General features: G+C 40.3%; 1 protein-coding gene across 3 annotated transcripts in view; it reads left to right on the forward strand.

The window, feature by feature from the left end:
- Positions 1-21,874, forward strand: part of LOC135215446 (dynein regulatory complex subunit 7-like) — a 45,649-nt gene that overhangs the window by 14,072 nt on the left and 9,703 nt on the right. For 2 of the 3 annotated variants that reach the window (XM_064250118.1, XM_064250120.1), the window contains 4 exons: positions 13,990-14,257; positions 14,402-14,527; positions 14,875-15,000; positions 21,566-21,737. In XM_064250118.1, the coding sequence (XP_064106188.1) occupies positions 13,990-14,257; positions 14,402-14,527; positions 14,875-15,000; positions 21,566-21,737 (692 nt within the window). The remainder of the gene's footprint in view (positions 1-13,989; positions 14,258-14,401; positions 14,528-14,874; positions 15,001-21,565; positions 21,738-21,874) is intronic. The other variant, XM_064250119.1, reaches the window with a different exon arrangement.

Below are 21,874 nucleotides of genomic sequence, written 5' to 3' on the forward strand. Positions count from 1 at the left end.
TTCCTTCAGTAAGTAGTTATCTACATCCCTGGAGACTCCAATGCTGCATCCAGTAAGTGTTATCTATATTCCTAGGGACTCCAATGCTGCCTCCAGTATGTAGTTATCTACATCCCTGAACTCTTCAATGCTTTCTCCAGTAAGTAGTTATCCATATTCCCGGAGACTCCAATGCTGCCTCCAGTAAGTAGTTATCCATATTCCTGGAGACTTCGATGCTGCCTCCAGTAAGTAGTTATCCATATTCCTGGAGACTTCAATGCTGCCTCCAGTAAGTAGTTATCCATATTCCTGGAGACTCCAATGCTGACTCCACTAAGTAGTTATCTGTGTCCCAGAGACTCCAATGCTGCCTCCAGCGAGTAGTTATCCATATTCCCGGAGACTCCAATGCTTCCTCCAGTAAGTAGTTATCCATATTCCTGGAGACTCCAATGCTTCCTCCAGTAAGTAGTTATCCATATTCCTGGAGACTTCGATGCTGCCTCCAGTAAGGAGTTATCCATATTCCTGGAGACTTCAATGCTGCCTCCAGTAAGTAGTTATCCATATTCCCAGAGACTCCAATGCTTCCTCCAGTAAGTAGTTATCCATATTCCTGGAGACTTCGATACTGCCTCCAGTAAGGAGTTATCCATATTCCTGGAGACTTTCAATTGCTGCACCTCCAGTAAGTAGTTACCATTACTACCTGGGAGGACCTTTAAATGCTGCCTCCAGTAATTAGTTATCCATATTCCTGGAGACTCCCAATGCTGCCGGCCAAGTAGAAGTTAAGTTATCTGTTTGACCGGGAGGGACTCCAATGACTGGCATCCAGTAAGTAGTTATCTAGATTTATACCATAGCGGGACTCCCAATAGCTGCCTCCACCAGTTACATTAAGGTTATCTACATCGCTGGACTATACCAATGCTTTCTTTCCAGTAAATTAGTTATCCCATTATTCGGAGAACTCCAATGCTGCCCGCCAGTAGTAAGTAGTTAGTCTGTGACCCCTGGAGACTCCAATGCTGCATACCAGTAAAGTAGTTATCTATATTCCTTAGGGACCTCCAATGCTGCCTCCAGAGTAACATAGTTATCCTAACATCCGCTTGGAACTCTAACAATGCTTTCTCCAGTATGTAGTTATCCATATTCCTGGAGACTCCAATGCTGACTCCACTAAGTAGTTATCTGTGTCCCAGAGACTCTAATGTTGCCTCCAGCAAGTAGTTATCCATATTCACAGAGACTCCAATGCTGCCTCCAGTATGTAGTTATCCATATTCCTGGAGACTTCGATGCTGCTTCCAGTAAGTAGTTATCCATATTCCTGGAGACTTCAATGCTGCCTCCATTAAGTAGTATCCATATTCCTGGAGACTTTAATGCTGCGCCCAGTAACTAGCTATTTGTGTCCCAGAGACTTCAATGCTGCCTCCAGTAAGTAGTTATCTGTGTCCCGGAGACTCCAATGTTGCCTCCAGTAAGTAGTTATCCATATTCCTGGAGACTTTAATGCTGCCTCCAGTGAGTAGTTATCCATATTCCTGGATACTTCAATGCTGCCTCCAGTAAATAGTTATCCATATTCCTGGAGACTTTAATCCTGCCTCCAGTGGGCAGTTATCTATATCCCTGGGGACTCAAATGCTGCCTCCAGTCAGTAGTTATCCATATCCCTGGAGACTTTAATGCTGCCTCCAGTAAGTAGTTATCCATATTCCTGGAGACTCCAATGCTTCCTCCAGTAAGTAGTTATCCATATTCTTGGAGATTCCAATGCTTCCTCTAGTAAGTACTTATCCATATTCCTGGAGACTCCAATGCTGCCTCCAGTAAGTAGTAATCTGTGTTCCTGAAGACTTCAATGCTGCCTCCAGTAAGTAGTTATCAATATTCCAAGAGACTTCGATGCTTCTCTCCTGTAAATAGGTATCCATATTCCTGGAGACTTCAATGCCTCTTTCCTTTAAGTGCCATTTTGCTTGGTGAGATGTTTCCGTGCACAGTCTGATTAATCAACAGATATCACGCGTTTAACATTCGTATGGAAATTTATATATATCTAGAAGTGTTCATGAATGGTCGGTGATAAGATTAGTGTGAAAATAGTAGTTTATAGCGTCTACTAAGTTAGTTTATCAAGCGAAATACTGTAAATCAGATCATGATGGCAGTAAGTTCCAACTGTGGAAAAAAAATGGCGAAATTTAGCGCATTTAGCAGATTCGCAATATGATGAGGTAGCAGGAAGGGAGCTGGTATTTCTCATCTATGAGATCAACAACAGCCCTAACCAAAAAGATACAAAAGCATTCATAGATATATTAGAAGGATATGATCCTTCAAACTGGAACAAATCAACAGAAAACCTCTTGAAAATAATTGAAGAAGTTCCAAATAAAATCCAAGTGGTCAAGAGACTCATAAAGAAAATATACTTAAATCAACATACTCCGACAAAGAAAATGAATAAGGTGAACATTGTGAATATCCTAATTGATGCAATAGGAAAAAGAATGCCAAAAGCATGCAAACTGTGTAAAGTGTGGTATAGCATAGTTAATCCACAAAACCTGATCAGAAAATGTTCTGCATACAACATTCCAACGCATCCGTAATGTGCTGAAGTAATGCAAGTTATGAGAAAAGATATCAGAATATTTTGCTCAACATGTCTATCATGGATAGACAATGTTATTAAATCAAGACTGAATGTACAAATAGTTGAGGATGAAGAAGAAGAGGAAGAGGAAGAAGAAGAGGAAAACGGAAGAGAAGTAAACAAAACTGAAATGACAGAAAAAAACAAGGAAAACAAAGAACAAGATAAAAGTATGGATGCAGAGCTACTCATTAATACTCTACATATGAGGCAATCAAGCAGCATACATACGAAGAAATAAATTATGACATGACAACACAAAAGAAAATCCCAAAGAGGCTCTACCCAGATCTGCACAATGATGGGAAAGAGGCAAAAATAGACAAGAAAGACAAAAGTCTGCAACCTTTTGAAAAGAGGGAATTGCAGATTCAGAGAAAGATGTTACTACAAACATCCTAAGGTATGTCACAACTATGAAATCTATGGTAAATGTGCATACCTAGATGGCTATGAGGATGATTGCAGTGCAGAGATCTACATCCAAAAATATGCAAAAACCTTAAAGAAGGAAAAGGATGAAAGTTCGACAAAAAATGTAAATATATGCACCCTGTAACCATGAATCAAAATCAAATAAATAATCAATCAAATAATAAAATCCAAACTAAGAAAGAAGCAAATAAAGAGAGGAACAAAGAATATCAGTTGAAAGAAAAAAGCAAGCCATCACCGCGATATGCAGTGTCAGCAAAATATTTCCAAGCATCAGCTCCAAGATACAACTCAAGAGATAAGAACTGTATTTATGATGCAAGAGGATATTGCAGATACGGAGAAAATTGCAGATTCAGACACAAAATTAATAATTATGATGAAGGAAGAACAAATATTATGGAAAAGTTGGATTTTTTAATGTCAGAATTTCTGGAAATGAAGAAAAGAACAACATACCAGAAGAGGAAAGAGACATGGGAAAATCCTTATTATTACCCATATTAAATGAAGGAGAAAAAACGCAAACCATCATAGTGATGAATGCGCAGGGTTTATTTACGAGTAACTCAAAAAGAAAAATAGAGTACTTAGAAGAACTAACCCAAATTGAAAAGAAAATAGATATAATGAATATAAATGAAACCTGGTATTCCCAAGAGACTGGGAATGATGATCAAATAAAAGGGTTCCAAACTTATAGATCAGATAGAAAAAATAGGAATCAAGGGGGAACTGCAATATATGGGAAAGACAAAAAACAAGGAAAAATATATGAGAAATATAGTTACTCAGAATGTGAACTAATAGCGGTAGAATTTGAATCAGAAAAATTAATGAACATAGTAAAATATAGACCCCCTAATACTAAAGAGTTTGACATAATAGAAAAATTGGATGATATATGTAGAAATCACAAGGGCTGGACTATTCTCCTATCTGGAGACTTTAACTTTCCTTTTGTAGACTGGAAAGAACGAATAGGAGATTGTGGTTGTATTTATACATATAAAAAAGAGAGTAATAGTAGTGCAGAAGATAAGAGGCAATTCGAAAAGCTATTAGATATGCTCCAAGAATACAACATTCAACAAATGAATCACCTGCCAACAAGAAAGGAAAATACTTTAGACCTATACTCTATTTTATTTCATCTGTCCATCCGCCTGTGGTGTTTTTGTATGGTAACACTGCGTCCCGGGCTTTAGATAGTTACATTCAGCTTACATGCAACGATTATAATAATATCCTATTTCGAATATTAACGGTGTAATTCGCATACAGTAAATTATTAAAACGCTTTTCAGTTGGAAATGTACACCCAGATATCCTTTTATTTACCTAAAACTTACAATTAGCGTAACTATCTAAAGCCCGGGACGCAGTGTTACCATACAAAAATACCACAGGCGGATGGACAGATGAAAAAAAACAGAGTATAGTATTTGTGAACAAGGTGAATTATGTTAAAGAAATAATAGTTTATAATGCTAGTATTTCAGACCATAATGTCATAGAATTAACAGTCCATTCCAAAGCAAGTGAAAACAGAGTTAAGCAAGAAATAAAAAAGTGGGAAGGATATGGAAAATACAACTTCTACAGTAAAAATATAAAATAGTCAGAAATAAATGAAGAATTAAACAAAGATTGGGATAACATTTTCGTAAGTGATGACATAACGGTAAATACAGAGATATTATATAAAATATCAGAGAAAGTAGTGGATAAATATATACCGAAGAAGAAAAGTAAACATCAGTCATGCATACCAAGAGACAGAAGGATCTTGTTCCAGAAAATCAGAAAGTGGAAAAAAGGTCTTGCAAAAGAAAAAAATGCATGGAAAGTTATAGAACTATAAAGTAAGATAGAAAATGCAGAACAAAAGATTATACAATTAAAAGAAAATTAAAAACAGGACTTGGAAGAAAAAACCCTAGTAAATATCAAGCAAAACCCCAAACTATTATACTCGTACGCAAAAAAGATGAATAAAAGAAGAATAGAAATAGGCCCTCAAAGAATTGAAGGGAGATTAACGTATGAAAAAAGGAAATATGTAACATATTGGCAGAACTATATAAGAGAGAATTCACCCATAGAATTGACAATGAAGATAACGATATAGAAGTAAGGGATGAAAATAGTGAATATTTAGCTGACATAGATATTAATGAAGCTGATATTGTGCAGGCTATTAATGAAATTAAAAATGGAGCTGCTGCAGGTCCTGATGGTGTCCCTGCTATTTTGTTAAAGAAAGTAGTTCACTCTGTTGCAAAGCCACTTGCAATATTATTAAGACAAAGTGTTGATACAGGCAAGATTTATGATAAGCACAAATTAGCATATATTACCCCTACTTTCAAAAGTCAATCAAGACTAGAGGCAAGTAATTATAGGCCTGTGAGTCTAACATCACATATTATGAAAGTGTATGGAAGGGTAATGAAGAAAAATATTATGAAACATTTAATAAAAAATAATTTGTTTGATATAGGACAACATGGTTTCTTACCCGGAAAAAGTACACAAGCCCAACTGTTAGTCCACCGTGAGAACATGTACAAAAATATGAAAAGCGGAAATGAAACAGATGTGGTTTATCTAGACTTTGCAAAAGCTTTTGACAAGGTAGACCATAATATATTAGCAAAGAAAATTAGAAAGCATAATATAGTGGATAAAGTAGGAAGATGGTTAAAAGAATTTTTACACAACAGAAAACAGATAGTTATTGCAAACGTTGAGAAATCGGACGAAGCTAAGGTAATATCCGGTGTGCCACAAGGTACGGTGTTAGCTGCATTACTGTTTGTTATTATGATTGCAGACATAGACAGTAATGTTAAGGACTCAGTAGTGAGTAGTTTCGCCGATGACACAAGAATAAGTAGAGAAATTAATTGTGATGAAGATAGGAATGCACTACAATGAGACCTTAACAAAGTATGTGATTGGGCAGAGGTAAATAGGATGGTATTTAACTCTGATAAATTTGAATCAATAAATTATGGAGACAGAGAAGGAAAGCTATATGCATATAGGGGACCTAATAATGAGACAATCACAAATAAGGAAGCAGTTAAAGACCTTGGTGTGATGATGAATAGGAACATGTTATGCAATGATCAAATAGCAATCCTATTGGCAAAATGTAAAGCAAAAATGGGAATGCTGTTACGGCACTTCAAAACAAGAAAAGCTGAACACATGATTATGCTTTATAAAACATATGTTTGTAGTCCACTTGAATATTGCAATATGATATGGTACCCACACTATCAAAAGGATATTGCGCAAATAGAGAGTGTACAAAGTTCCTTTACAGTTAGAATAGAAGAAGTTAAGGACCTTGACTACTGGGAAAGACTACAATCCTTAAAATTATATAGTCTAGAAAGGAGAAGAGAACGCTACATGATAATTCAGGCATGGAAAAAGATAGAAGGAATAGCCAAAAACATCATGGAGCTAAAAATATCAGAAAGAGCAAGCAGAGGTAGATTAATAGTGCCCAAAACTATACCAGGAAAAATAAGGAAAGTACACAGGACATTAATCCACTACGCACTGGCATCGATAATGCAGCGTCTATTCAATGCGTTGCCAGCTCATCTGAGGAATATATCAGGAGTGAGCGTAGATGTGTTTAAGAATAAGCTCGACAAATATCTAAGCTGCATCCCAGACCATCCAAGATTAGAAGATGCAAAATATACCGGAAGATGTACTAGCAACTCTCTGGTAGACATTAGAGGTGCCTCAAACTGAGGGACCTGGGGCAACCTGGACAAGATGTAAGGTCTGTAAGGTAAGGTCTATATTCATTGAGACTTCAATGCTTCTCTCCAGTAAGTAGTTATCCATATTCATGGAGACTTCAATGCTGCCTCCAGTAAGTAGTTATCTATATTCCTGGAGACTTCAATGGTTCTCTCCAGTAAGTAGTGGTCTATAATCCTCTGTGACTTCAATGCTTCTCTCCAGTAAGTAGTTCTCTATATTCATGGAGACTTCAATGCTGCCTCCAGTAAGTAGTTATCTATATTTATGGAGACTTCATTGCTGCTCTCTAGTAAGTAGTTATCTATATTCATGGATACTTTATTGCTACTCCCTAGTAAGTAGTTATCCATATTCCTGCAAATATTCCTCTTTCCATTGATGCATTGTTTCATAAACTGGCCCACCTCAAAGCTTACCCAGGTTGATTAACTGCATATTGATATATTTACCTGTCTAATAAGTGTTAAGTAATTGTCCATATTTCTGGAGACTTCAGTGCTGCTTGCTCTTCAGTAAGTAGTTATCTATATACCTGGAGACTTCAATGCAGAACAGTGTTTAGTCTCTATTAAAACACATCAGATATATTGTGGCTTCAGATTAAATCATCAAGGACATAGAACCCTTAACTAAGTTAATGAGTCATTCGGTGAATGTCTTGCTCAAGATGTAGGCCTTGGCCAAGTTCAGAAGAATCTGGCCTTTTAGTATCAAAACCAATGACATACATTATATAAATTGTGGCCTCGGCCTAAATTTTCTAGGGCTGAAGACAAAGAGACTATGTCAGTTTCAGTCATTGTATTCCGATGTCAGACAGAGGCCTAGGCTAAGGTCAGAAGAACCCAGCCTCGTGGTCTCTACACTACTTTTAGTGCAGTGTGTATGTAAAACATCTTTCACTTCTCATATGAAGGTTTGGTTGGCGTTGACCTGCTTAAGATGTTCATGATTGACAGGAAAAGCACCAAAAGAAGGAAAAAAAAGTTTGTGCATCCTGTTGCTTTACTTTCAAAAACACTTTCATCTCATAATTATATCCTGAGCTGTCAGAAAGCTTTATCTGCATCTCATAAACATATATAATAGGTTGTAATGGATTTCATTGTTTCGAAAGGAAAATTAAGCTTGGCGAAATGCCAGTCAAATCAAATTTACTCAGAAAATTAAATAACAGGTTAATCATTTGTAGAAGCCTTATGGGTACCACGTCAAGGGCAACACAATTCTGTTAGACCTAAGTACTACTACTTTCTAATCATGAGGAGAATGAATGAATTAGGTGCTATGACCAAACCAAAACCCCCTCCCAAAAAAATCAAGAACAAGAAGCAAGATTTTAGAACATCAAGGGTTGACCTTTAAGCAAAGGCAAACATAACTTATTAGATTGCAGTTCCACAGCTTTGTAAAAGAGGGGAAAGAATGGTCAAGTGACCGTTGAAATATTAGGATTACTGATTTTTCCACACCACATCTCGTGAGGAGTGACCTGGGAGGTTGCAGGGCTACCAGAGGATGGAGGGAGGGTGGACTGGAAGATAGGTAAGGGACGGGGGTGGGGGGCGGCGGTTGGAGAATCAGTAATGGGGGTGTGGGGGAGCCGTTGGTTAAACGGACTCTCATTTAATTTGATCCTAACGATAAGGAAAGTAAAAATCGACACTGATGCTCTAATCAGGGAAGGGTCAGGATAATACAAAGCTGCAATTACTGGAGTCAGGAACAATGCTTGTTAAACATGAAAAAGAATGAATAACAATTATAGTGGATGTAACCAAATGAACTACGTTTTCCCTTCAAGTTTAGTTTGGTGCTCATTTTCACAAACAAAAAACTAATCAAATTCAGTTTCAGTTAAAATTTTATTAAAAATAAAATTAATGGACAAGGACGCAAAAATAGCAAAATGTATCTTGAATTCATTGAACTGACAAATCCACGGGATCATAAATAGTCAACCAATTCGAGACTGAAGCGACAAGAAATCCAGTCACTATCCACTCTTGGGTTGGTATATAAGGACCATCAGGGTGGTTAAGGTGTGTTGTTACTCGGATGACTCGAGTTAAATACCGGCCAGAGAAATTTCCATCTAGACTACTCTGGTGAGAAGTGGCTCAAATAAAAAACAAGTATGAGTGACAACATACTGAATACATTAGTTCCTTTATATATCTGGTGATCTATAATTTTTCCCCAAAGCCTTCCATATCATAACCTGTCAATGGCTATCATAGTTGCCTTTATGAAATTATATTCATAGGTCTTTGTATTTGCGGTTTATAATTTTATTACTTTATAAATAGTTGGATTGTGTAAATCCAAAGCGTATTTCCATTCAAATAGCGTTCTGAAATTGACACCTAATAATGATCTACCATGAACAAAAGTAGGATCCCAGCAAGCGCGTGAACAGCCACACCTGAATGGAACAAAGGTTGACAATTATAGTTAATAAGGAATGAATATGATTTTTACCATAGCTATTTTTTACTGCTCTGTTACTATACTATTTTCCTATTTGTTTAACATCGACTCAGTTCACTGGTAATGTGAACTATTAATCATATATCATTAAAATATTGTCTACAGTAGTGATTAGAAAATATAAACACTGGCATCCAATAGTTCGACCATTCACATCCATCGTTACAAGACAAACAGGCTTCATTGCTTTGTTACCAGACCATTATCATAAAACAGAAGGGGACGGGGGTAAAGGAACACTTTGAGGCAACTGTACCATCCGGCAAATGAATCCTTGGTCAAGAGAATTATTTCTAAAAACCTTAACTAGATGTAGAGCATCCACAAACACGTGTAGTATTTGCTGTTGTCCATTGGATTAATAAATGACCTTTTTCATGGTAGTTTAAGGCGAGGTTGAGTTGACGTCACGCTCTCGACCTAGCAGAAGCTTATGCTAAGGTCACACATTCACGTATCAATGCACGCACGCCAACACATGAGCGGAAATTGGTAGTTGGCAACAGCTTACGTCAGTAAAATGTAAATGTAACATAAAGCATACGTAAAATCGTTGACGTTCGGTGACGGGTCGTCTGGGCTCTAAGCTCCGCCCACTAGGGCGCCGTAGTCTGCTCCAGTTTTGAAATGTTCAAAACAAGTCGTGGGTGGTCATGCCAAATGTCACCTGACGTAGCTCCAGGCATTGCACGTGGGACCCACAGTGACAACTGTAGGGTAGGCGCTAGGGTCACCTGCACTGTTCGCCGCCGTCGTTTTCTTTCTGCTGCGAAGCACGTGGGCCTCCTAATTGTGCTGTAGCCTACGGGGAAACCGATTCGCACATTTACAACCCTGTATGACATGGCAACGCTGTAGCGTGGTATAAAAGGTCAGGTCGGCGCTTGTACGGGCCAAACAAGGGAAAGGCCCGTGCCAACAAGAAGTGTTGGCTTAATACAACAACAACAACAACAACCCTCAGGTCAGCCATTGTTTCCGTCTCCCGAGACCAACAGTTTCCTCCAAGTACTCTCCACAATGCTTCAAGATGCCGAACCTCCTAAAACTACCAAGGAAGGGACCATCAACGTCACATCTTCTTGCAGGACCTTCTTTTGGCCCGGAGAAGACTCCTACAGCCACTCCTGCAGACACTCAGGTCGAGGAAATGTCATCTTCCACCTACAGGAGTCGGAGTTGGATGAGATACAGAGTGATAGCAGCGATACGAAAGACGACTGACGGACAGGGAGAAGTGGATATTGAACATATTCTACTTCCTCAAGCCCCACATCGTCCGTCAGAAGAAGCCCAAGATGCTGGGACTGCCAATGGTATGTATATTCTAATGTCTGACTTAATTTATTTTATTTGTTGAAAATATACAATATTTTACAGTACATGCAGAATTCTACCAAAGAGAATTTATAATCTGGATTTTCAGAATGCAATATTTTTGTACCCTGCAACCCCACAACGGTGGGCGTGGTAATGACGTGAAGTTGACGTACATAGAACATTACACTATCAGCGTAAGTTCCAGGTAGACGTCCGACCTTGCTTTCTTTGCGCGTAGATTTGGGGCGCAATTTACGGTGCTGGCTTGATGTCCGTTAGCCAGTGTCATGTTTACCGGCTGTTCAAGGTCTTTTCACTGCAATGAAATGACCTTGAACAGCTGGTAAACAGGACACGGGCTGCCAGATGTAAAGCCAGCACCGTAAATTGTGCCGCAAATGTACGCGCAACGCAAGCAAGGTCGGACGACTACCTGGAACTTACTCCGATAGTGTAACGTTCTATATACGTCAACTTCACGTTGTTACCACGCCCACCGTTGTGGGGCTGTAGGGTACAAAATGGCCAGCCTGTAAACAGAGCACACAATGATGGAACATGTATGAGAGAATGTAAAAATATTGTATTCTGAAAATCTAGGTTGTAAATTCACTTTGGTAGAATTCTGAATGTACTGTAAAATATTGTAATTTTCAACAAATAAAAAAAATTAAGTTAGACATTATAATATACATACATATACCACTGGTAGTCCCAACATCTTCTGACGGACGATGTGGGGCTTGAGGAAGTGGAATATGTTCAATATCCACTTCTCCCGGTCCGTCAGTCGTCCGCTCACCCCTTGGCCACTCTTCTTGGTGGTGAGGCGTCATGGAGAGTTTCCGTGTCGCTGTCATCTCTCAGAATCTCATCCAACTCCGACTCCTGTAGGTGGAAGTTGACATTTTCCCCACCCTGAATGTCTGCAGGAGGGGCTGTAGGAGTCTTCTCCTGGCTGAAAGAAGGTCCTGCAAGAAGATGTGACGTTGATGGCCCCTTCCTTGGTCATTTTAGGAGGTTCAGCATCTTGAAGGGCGTTGTGGAGAGTACTTGGAGAAAACTGCTGGTCTCAGGAGACGGAAACAACAGCTGACCTGAGGGGGAGAGCGCCGACCTAACCTTTTATACCATGCTACAGCGTTGCCATGTTGTACAGGGTTGTAAATGTGCGAATCAGTTTCCCCGTAGGCTACAATGCAATTAGGAGGCCCACATTCTCCGCGGCGGATAGGAAACGACGGCGAACAATGCAGGTGACCCTAGTGCCTACCCAAGGTCTAAAGAATACCAGGTCAGACCATCTCAGCATTACTGCGCATATTTGTGTGGTATGTGGCCATAAAAGAAAACCAAGAAAACAATAAAATGAAGGGTCACTATGGGAATTGTTTGCCCACACCCATCTCTCTCTCTCTCTCTGTCACAACCTTGGGCGAGAAAGTCCCCGTTAATCTTCAGGTACTGCTGAATTAAAGGATTGAATCCGGTCTAAGAGAGCTTCCTTGTTCTTCACTCTGGTGAGGTCAAATACTGATTGATGACATTTTTTTACCTGAACCTCGGCCAGATGCAGCCTCGTTACGTCATGCGCGAGATTGTCCTTATTTTGGTCGGAAGCAGTCTGACCTGGTATTCTTTAGACCTTGGCGCCTACCCTGCAGCAGTCACCGTGGGTCCCACGTGCAATGCCTGGAGCTACATCAGGTGACATTTGGCGTGACCACCCACGACTTGTTTTGAACATTTCAAAGCTGGAGCGGGGTACGGCACCCTAGTTGGCAGAGCTTAGCTCCTGGACAACCCGTCACCGTAGGGCTACGATTTTACGTATGTTTTATGTTACATTTACGGTTTACTGACATAAGCTGTTGCCAACTAGAAATTTCCACTCGTGTGGGCGTGCGTGCGTTGATACGTGAATGTGTGACCTTAGCATGACCCCAGCATTATTTTGGGTCAGCGCTGACAAGACCTCCTATACTCTTTGGACCTTGAGTTGAACAATATTAACAAAATAGTAAATGAAAGAACAAAGCTTTTCACGATAAAACTTAGCACAAATGATTAACAAAATCATTTATCATTGTGGTGATACACAGCTAACTTGATGTAGAGGGAGGTAGCGTTTATATTTTTTAGGAATAATGAATGAATGATTTTAGGTTATCGTGCGTCGTGGTATTGTTGAGGAGAGAGACCGTAAAATTTATTTCACAATAAATTTAACATAATGATGAAACACGAAAACAAATGCAACACGGTAAAAAAAAAAAAAAAAAAAAAAAAAACGCTCGCTCGAGTCAGTGTTCGGTGCGCCGAGAGAGAGAGAGAGAAGAACGGCTCTGCTTACCATTGACTTATTAGCTGATCTGGGACGATTATTCCCCATTTCTTTCACTTACACTCGATCTGCCCAAATCACTTTTATTTTTGTTACGGTAAAAAAAATACCAATCTAGTGATAATTGCTTTTTACGATATTTTCACTACTGTAAAAGTAACTCAGCTCTGTAATAAACAAACTGGCGCCGCTTACAGCTTCTGCATGCCTTCGATTGTTTGTTTATACGGCTTCCTTGTGAAAAGTTATTTTATTTCTCTCCTTTTCTTGCATTCTTGACTTATTACTTATTTGTTTGTAAAATCCTCATGTTTGTTTTAAAAGTCTGCCGTTTGCCAACAGTAAGTTGATGTATTGTGGCTTAATTAATCTATTTCCTGCACTTAAGAACAAAGTGTAAACACAATCGGACACACACACACACTATCGATTCCTTTAATTATCTTTGTACCTAATGTGAATAAAATGTATTTTGCTATCAACCTTTGCATACTGCAATCAATTCGGTTTGCTCAAGAGGGTCCCCGTCCCTCCTCCCTCTATCCCCCAGCCGGCCGGCGCCATTTTTACCAAACAGTTCGTAAAACGTACACAGAAAAAATAAAATTTAGAAAATTTAACTTCATATAACGTACTGTTTCATTACTTTACACTCTTGATTTAACTTTTGAAGACACATTAGTAATAGAAAAATGTGAAAAGGTGGACTTTTTGGGTTGGCTGGAACAAATTATCGTGATTCCCTTTATTTCTTAAGGGGATATTTGTTTCATATTTCGAACAAATCGTACTTCGTACTTCGAAGAGCCTTCTGGAACGGATTAAGTTCGAAATACGAGGTACTACTGTACCATGTTAAATCTAACTTTACCTAAGATCATGAAACACTCATTCATCTTAGAATGATTGATTATATATCTTTACTCAGTAACTTTTCGTATGTATTACCTCACAGTTTAACCTCAATGACTGCTCCATATGGATCGCACTTATGGAGGAAAATCAAGTAACTTCGCCAACACCTACTAAACAGAAGCAACGTACACCTTCAGGAGAGGAACATACACAACATGAAGAAAGTGCGCAGGTGCAGCCCCCTAAACGGACTGGGAGCGAACTTTCAAGCTCTTCTAGGGTTGCACAGGAGAGAGACAGGAAGAGAAAAGAAAAAGAACTAAAAATTCCCAAGACTTGGGCAAGGCCTGTTGTTATCAAGGAGGAAGGTACTACATTAATATTCTACTACACACTTCGCAGGTTTAGATGTTCAAGCTGAATGACTTATTTATAGATTATCTTCCCAAAGACTTGCAAAACTTAAGTGAAAAATAGTATTCAGCTCAATAACCCAAACTTCAATTTTCTAGCACTGCATCTGCGTTTTCCAAGAGGATGGAGAGAAGAAAAGTATAAGCAAACACTTGTTCGAAGGTATTCTCCTTTTACACATAAATGTGGAGCAACTTTAGTACTTACAATATATTCAACGTCAGGTGAGTGAGTCTATAGATCAAAGCGACTAAAGGGATTTGTAATGGTAGTTCATTGATGTTTTTATGGCCAACATTATGTAGTATACTGAAATTTTGAACAACTCAATCAAGTCCTTATATTCAGTTTTCTAGGGCAACAAATGTTTTGCCAAGATTCAGTGTGCTATTTTTTATTATTATAAATCAAATCATTACATAAAGGGGCCATAATTTCAGTTTGATTAATTCATGATTTAGATTAATTTAAACATTTATGAAAAAAGAAAAAAAATTACTCTTCATTTTCATCAGCTTAATGTCTTGTTACTATACATAAAATGACATTACGTACTGCCCTTTGATGCAAGGTGCTCCATCTGAGATAAGAGAACAGTTTGAGAGACGAGAGGACGGACTTGTGACACGTGTAACAGATCTCGTGAATGGTAGAGTAGTGGAAACTTTTGCTAGTAGTCGCAAAGACACGCTGAAATGTGAGTATATTTGTTTCTGGTTTCTTTTGCTGAAAACAACAAAGACTGCACTGTTCAATAAATGTTAATTTCATTGTGTTCCCAAATTATATTGAAGTGCAGTATTCTGCTAGTTTACTAATAAATCTAATGGTTCTTTACTTCTCTTGCATTTCAAGTTTCACAAAGTTTTTTTTTTAGAATGATGAAATAATTTTACACTGAAAGTTATACCCAGCCAAACTAAAGTATAGTTTACAGTGCTCAACAAACTCCTTTCAGTATTATAGTAACCATTCCATAATTTTTGAGGGGGCTGGGTCATTTCACGTGACAGTTGACCACCAATCTTATAATGGTAGCTTCTGCAACCTGTTGCTGCTCCCTCTGATTCTCGTGTAGCTTCTCAATGGTTAGCTCTTCTGTGTGTGCTCCTCCACATCTTCACTGGATTTCCAGGCCCATAGACTTGTCCAGAAGCATAATATCCTTCACACCTGGGCTTGGCTCAACCTCAAAGTCTCTTTATTACAGTTTCTGGCTTGAATTCTTCCATACAAAGTTCATGGTCTTGTATGTGTAAGCAGGTTGAGACATACTCGGGACCAGTTGATTCCTTTAATGTACAAGAGTTGATTACAGATCAAGGGATGAGCGGGAACTGACTTGTCTTTTCCCGAACCCCGTGCAAAGAGATACACATAACAGGGAAAACATATCGTACCTCAAATGGAACATTCCTACACCTCCCCTTTAAGATCAAAGCTCCCCATTCAAAGCAAACATAGTATATTTAAAACATAAGTATAGATTTCTCCTTTCAGTTGCAAAAATAATAAAACTGGTAAAGGTAGTAACATATGAAGCAAAGGGAATTCAGCTATAATAAAGATAGTCCTTCGGACACAGCGCTGGAACATACATAAATGGTAAACATGACAAGAGGAACACTTATTAAACCCAAATAATCAGGATTAAAGTATATGCACAAAACTTGACATGTTTAGGGGATATTTATTAAACACAACTAAAATGAATTACTCTGTAATATAATCATCGTGCCATTGCGGGGGACGACGTACCCTAGTGCTACTTCTCCCCTGGGTGGGTACTGGGCCAGCCTCCCCCGAGGCGGTGGGAGTAGGTTCTCCCTCAGGTGGTGTGGGTGGTAGGGATCTCAAATGCTTGCGATTTCTTGTCGAAATTCTTCCGCTCCCGTCTAACCTTATGCGATATTGGCGGTATCTATTCTTTTCAATAACCACCCCGCTTCTATTCCAGGCTCGTGTAGTCACATCCTGGATAGCTACCCTCTCCCCTATTTTTGTAGGGGGGGGGGGGGGGGGGGGGGGGGAAAGATCCTTGGCTTTCTCATTATACTTGGATGATATTCGTTGCTCAACAACGCTTCTTTCCCTCTCTCTTGCGGACAAGGTTTCCGACCAATGCTCGGTGACGAAATGATAACTTTCTAACATTGGCACCAAATCTCGAAGTTGGCGACCATGGCCGCTGTGCAGGAGACTTATCTATACCACGTAATGGTGTATTTCTATACTGCAATATCGCCTGAGCTACCTTGTCATTGTCTAGCCCTCCATCAGGTAGAGTATTGCCCATTAATGTTCGTTTGGCGGTGCGCACAGCAGCTTCTGCCCGCCCGTTGGACTGGGGGTAGTGAGCAGACGACACTCTCATAGATACCCCCCACTTACCAAAGAAATGTCTCATTTCCATGCTCGTTAGATTCGTGCCCTCGTCCACTGATATTTCTTCAGGTGCTCCCCACTGCATAAAATATCTTCTAAAAACTGGGATCAATCTCGCGGATGTAGTTCCGTTAGCGAAGAAATAAATTTCCATCCATCCAGTCAGTCGATCGGCGTAGACCATATACTGCCTCCCTGCTACTTGAAATAAATCTGCAACAGTTCTCTGAAACGGATATTCGGGAGGGGGAGTGTATATAATACTTTCCCTTTGTTGCGAAGGTGCCGCAACGTTGCAATCATGACACTGTGCCCTATAATTTGCCAAGTCACCCTCAATCCCAGGCCAATAAACTGCCTGTCGTGCTCTTCTGATCATGGAGTCAGTTGATTGATGACCTGAATGTAAATTGGTTGCAATGCGTAAACGTAGTGCCTCCGGAACTACCAGACGAACATGCCCCTCGTCATATGCATATGTGACTAATCCTTCAATGACACTCAGTCTATCACGTACATTGAAAAAAGGTTTTAGGCAGGGCTCCACTTGAGACCTTGACGACGGCCAACCCTCTTCGCTGACACGTCGCTGCAATAGTAAATAATCAGGATCCTTCTCTGCTTCCCCCCTCATGGTAGCCCAGTCATAGTAATGACGTCATCCGCCAGCGATGACGTCATGGAGGCAATACAAACTTCGTTCATAAGTTCCTCCTCTTCTTCGTCTTTGACGGTAGTTTCACTGCGAATCACTGGGTATCTTGATAACGTATCGGCTGCCGAATTCTTCTTCCCCGGCAAATATCTTATGGTAAAACTATATTGCATAGTTTTCTCCTTCAACCTTAGTAGTCTCGGGTTTGCAATGTCTTTTAGGCTCCTATCCCCAAAGAGTTTTACAAAGGTCTATGGTCCGTGATTAAAATGAAATTCGGGCATCCCAATAAAAACAATCTCGATTTCCTAAGGCACCATACTACTGCAGCCGTTTCCCCCTCCAACCCCCTCAAGACGGCATAGCCGGCCTCCGCCTCCGTCAGGTGCCTGCTGCCACATAATGCCAGTTTCCATCCCCCCTTACAACAAAAAGGGGCATTGAGATCCTCGCAATTGCAATATTGTTGCAATATAACGAATCCCATTCCTTCTCTGCACCAATCGGTAACAACAGCAGTGCGCCTTGTCTTATCATAATATGTCAGTCCGTCGCCCAACATCTTGCAAATGCTGTCCCGGGCTGCAACAAAACTGTTTTGAAGGCGTTGGTCCCAATAAACTTTCCGATGGGGGGATTTCTTGAGAAGATCCCTGAATGGTTCCATTACCGGTGCTACAGCCACGAAAGGTGCAATTTGGTTCACAAGTCCAAACCAAGATCTTATATCCGTGATAGTTAGGCTTGCAGGCATGGGGAAGTTCTTAATGGCACTCATACGCTCATTAGAAGGTCTATAATTATCCCAATCAAGTTCGTACCCCACAAACTCTACCTGTCTTTGACAAAATCGGAATTTATCCGGATTCAGCGTAATACCATTATCTCCACATAATTGCAAAAAATCATAAGTATGCCAAAAGGCTCCCTCAACACTGTCGTCATATAACAACACGTCATCTATGCACTTGTACTTTTCCTGTGTACATCAATAATAACGTCATCGAACCTTTTCGTGTATGCATCGGGGGGCCGCGAATGACCCATAGGTGTTCGACAATACTGGTATATCCCCCATGGTGTAATAAACGTTGTCAACTGTCGGCTCTCCTCATCTAATGGCACCTGGTGGAATCCGGCATAGGCATCAACTACAGTCTTATATGTACGAAGTGGCACACCCGAGACCATGTCAAAAGGAGCAAGTGTGATGCGTTTCTCGTTTGCAATTCTTATTCAGCTCTTGATAGTCCACGGTCCTCCGTGGTTTACCATTTTTCTTTGCTACCACTACCATCCTCGCACACCAGTCCGTAGCTGTACCAGCAGGGACCTCCCTAATTACTCCTAATTTGACATTCGTGAGCTGAGCCTTATCATCGGCCTCCCAATGCTTAGGAACTGGTATAGGTGTATGACACGCATAGGGGATGGCACCTTCCCTCAGGTGAATGTGGTGAGGGGCTCCTTTCATCATCGGCAGAGGGTTTCTTGAAACGTTGAACGTAGTCTTCGCAAAACGTTGCAGTAGCCAGTCCCTCAGCCTAGGGACATTCTCCTCCGTGGCAGCGTATGGCATCTCGCGCTGACGACCACCACCCCCTACCCGTGTGAGAACGTTTTCTTCAGGCGTTTGGCGGGGATTAGTCGACGCAGAGGGTTTCCGAGTGACGTCATTCACGGTAGCGACAGTATGATGGGAAACTTTGTATGCACTAGACCTAGTGATTTACACACTCCTAAAGACATATAAAAACGGGTAGCACCTTGCACAACGATAACACTAGTGCTCACTGATTTATCACCCAATTCTATTAGCATATCAACAGACCCATATATTCTCAATGACTTCTCCCCACCTGCGTTAATTTACAATGACATTACACTGAGAGAGATTAGGTACCTTCAAACCCAATTTTGGTAACAAATCTACCCCTACTATACACACTTCTGCCCCTGTGTCTGGAACAGCCTCAACAACGACACACTCACATGAAAACTCATGCTTAACCTTTATTTTCACCATCGGCAGTTTCCCCCACTGCCGCACATAGGCCTACCTGGCGATTGTCCGCAGGTGGATAGGCAACAGTGCATGACGTAACAGAGCGTCCACAATAGGCGCCGTTTTGGCGGGCTGTTGCCCCCCTTGACGACAGAATTTAGCAAAGTGCCCCACAATACCACACTGCAAACAGTTAACATTATCAGCAGGACATTTTCCCTGCCAATGAGAACGACCACCACATATTTTACACCTGGTATCTGACTTACTGTTACCAGTAGGTTTCGAGCTACTACGGCCACGGCCGTGTCCCTTGTCACTATTATTAGACCTATAGCTAGCAATAATTTTACTTTCACCTTCTAACCCACTTTCAACTAGGCCTAAGCCTATCTCATCCCCTTTTACCAAACTAGCTATGTTTGCCCTTCCACGAGCGCTAATACTATCCTTTTCTGCAGATTCATAAATTTCACATTTACGTAACAATTTCTGCACAGTATTGAAAACCTCATGATCCTGTAGGATCTCTTGCTTAAGTCCCACATTGCTTAAACCACTTGTTATCCGCTGAACTAACACAAAATCATTCAGATCAGCTCGACAATGGGGACACTTAAACCCACAATCTAAGGCCAATTGTTGGCACCTATGCACAAAAGATTTCGCGGTTTCTTGATCGCCTTGTTGCGCAGAGAAAAACTTGTCCCATGCCACTGCCTTATTCACAGACTTCTTCGTGATCTCCTCCAGTCTGTCAAATGCCTCAGAGGTCGTTAATGAGTTCCACTGAACCTCTGAGTGCGTTGCATCTATAGTCATCCTTAACTTCTCATCGCAGTTTAACCGGATACTGATAAGTGCATTCTCTCCTGAGACGTTTCCTAAGGCCAGCCAATCACTCATAGAGCGACACCATTCTCGAAAACTGCTTTGTGTCATCTCATAGCTACACTTCTCAGGGCACATCGCCCTAACACCTGCCGAGGCTGAACCATGTGGTCTTCCTTGTGCCATGAGGCCAACCAAAGCCTGTAACAAGTCCTGTGCCTCGTGGTGCCGGCGTTGCATTCCTGCTTGCAGTGCCCCTGGGGGAACGTCTTGCTGTGCCCCTGGGTGTGTTGTGATGGCCTCGTCTCAGCATCTTGTAGGTCCTGCTTTGGAACGAGAATCACTGCGCCATGTAAGCAGGTTGAGACATACTCGGGACCAGTTGATTCCTTTAATGTACAAGAGTTGATTACAGATCAAGGGATGAGCGGGAACTGACTTGTCTTTTCCCGAACCTCGTGCAAAGAGATACACATAACAGGGAAAACATATCGTACCTCAAATGGAACATTCCTACAGTATGAGACTTACCCCATACCTTATCAAAATGAGTTAGGCAATGAAGGATCTTAAAATGAAAATTCTAGAATTCTCAGAGGGTCAAGTGAGTATCTGAGGTCAGCAAAAAGCACATCAAGAAAACTGCCTTTGTGCAGAGTTTTTTTTTAGTTAGAGATGACCTGCTGGTCCATGGGCTGGGTCAGAGGAGTTGGGTTATTGGGCAATAACTTAATGGTTATAAAATTAGACTCCCCAAATTAGCCATCCTTTTCTACATGTACGGATGTACCTGTGTTTTTCAGAGAGACTCGAAACTTAAAACTAATCAAGATCACGTATCTACTGACTTCTTGACGATTTATACAAATCCAGTTCCTGGCAGGCTCAGAGACAGATTTGAGTGTTAGCAGAGCCACCCATAAATGAAAAATTATAACCAAAAGAAAAGTTTTATATCTTATTTCAGGTTTATTCACTGCATTCAAGTAGTACTTATGTTACTTGAATCACTGAAAAAGATGAAACTTATCATTTCTAGGTCTAATTATATATGTGTTTTATTGTTTTAAGACTAAGCACGGCATATAGCTAATCTGTACAGTAACTAGGTACATAGTTATTTTTTAATAGTAGCTAATATTATTAGATATTACATCCCATTCTCGCCGAAGGTAATACTGCATGCGTGCTACATTTGATCCATCTGGATAAGTTAATATGTGTCTGCTTTGTTCCAAAATGTTGCATTTCATCATATCTTGTGTAGCCTTCTTTCTTACCTTAGCTGAAGAGATACTATTATGTGCTAATGTGATTCCTCCTGCTTTTACTTCTGTCACATTACTTTTTTAGATGAAATAATCAAGTCTTATTGCACAAAATCAGATCATGAATACTGGAGGTCTCCTTCATCATTAAAAGACATAGCCACAGCAGATGGAGTTGGTAATCCTTTATCAGCTGGTACAAATAAAAACCACACAGACAACAGTAGAAATGATACATCTAGTCAAGAAACTTTCATGTTCCATTCCAAGTTTCGAGTGGATGCATTAAGGTAAGATATTTCTTCAAGATGAGATTCTTATGCTTAATAACTTTTCTAGGTTATAGCAATGAGCTAATTAGTGCCTTAAGTTTGGTGAGGTTAGGGAAATTCAGGATACCTCTCTGTGATTTACAGCACCCTAGCAG

The sequence above is a fragment of the Macrobrachium nipponense genome, chromosome 5 (genome assembly GCF_015104395.2).
Source record: "Macrobrachium nipponense isolate FS-2020 chromosome 5, ASM1510439v2, whole genome shotgun sequence".
Classification (NCBI taxonomy): domain Eukaryota; kingdom Metazoa; phylum Arthropoda; class Malacostraca; order Decapoda; family Palaemonidae; genus Macrobrachium; species Macrobrachium nipponense.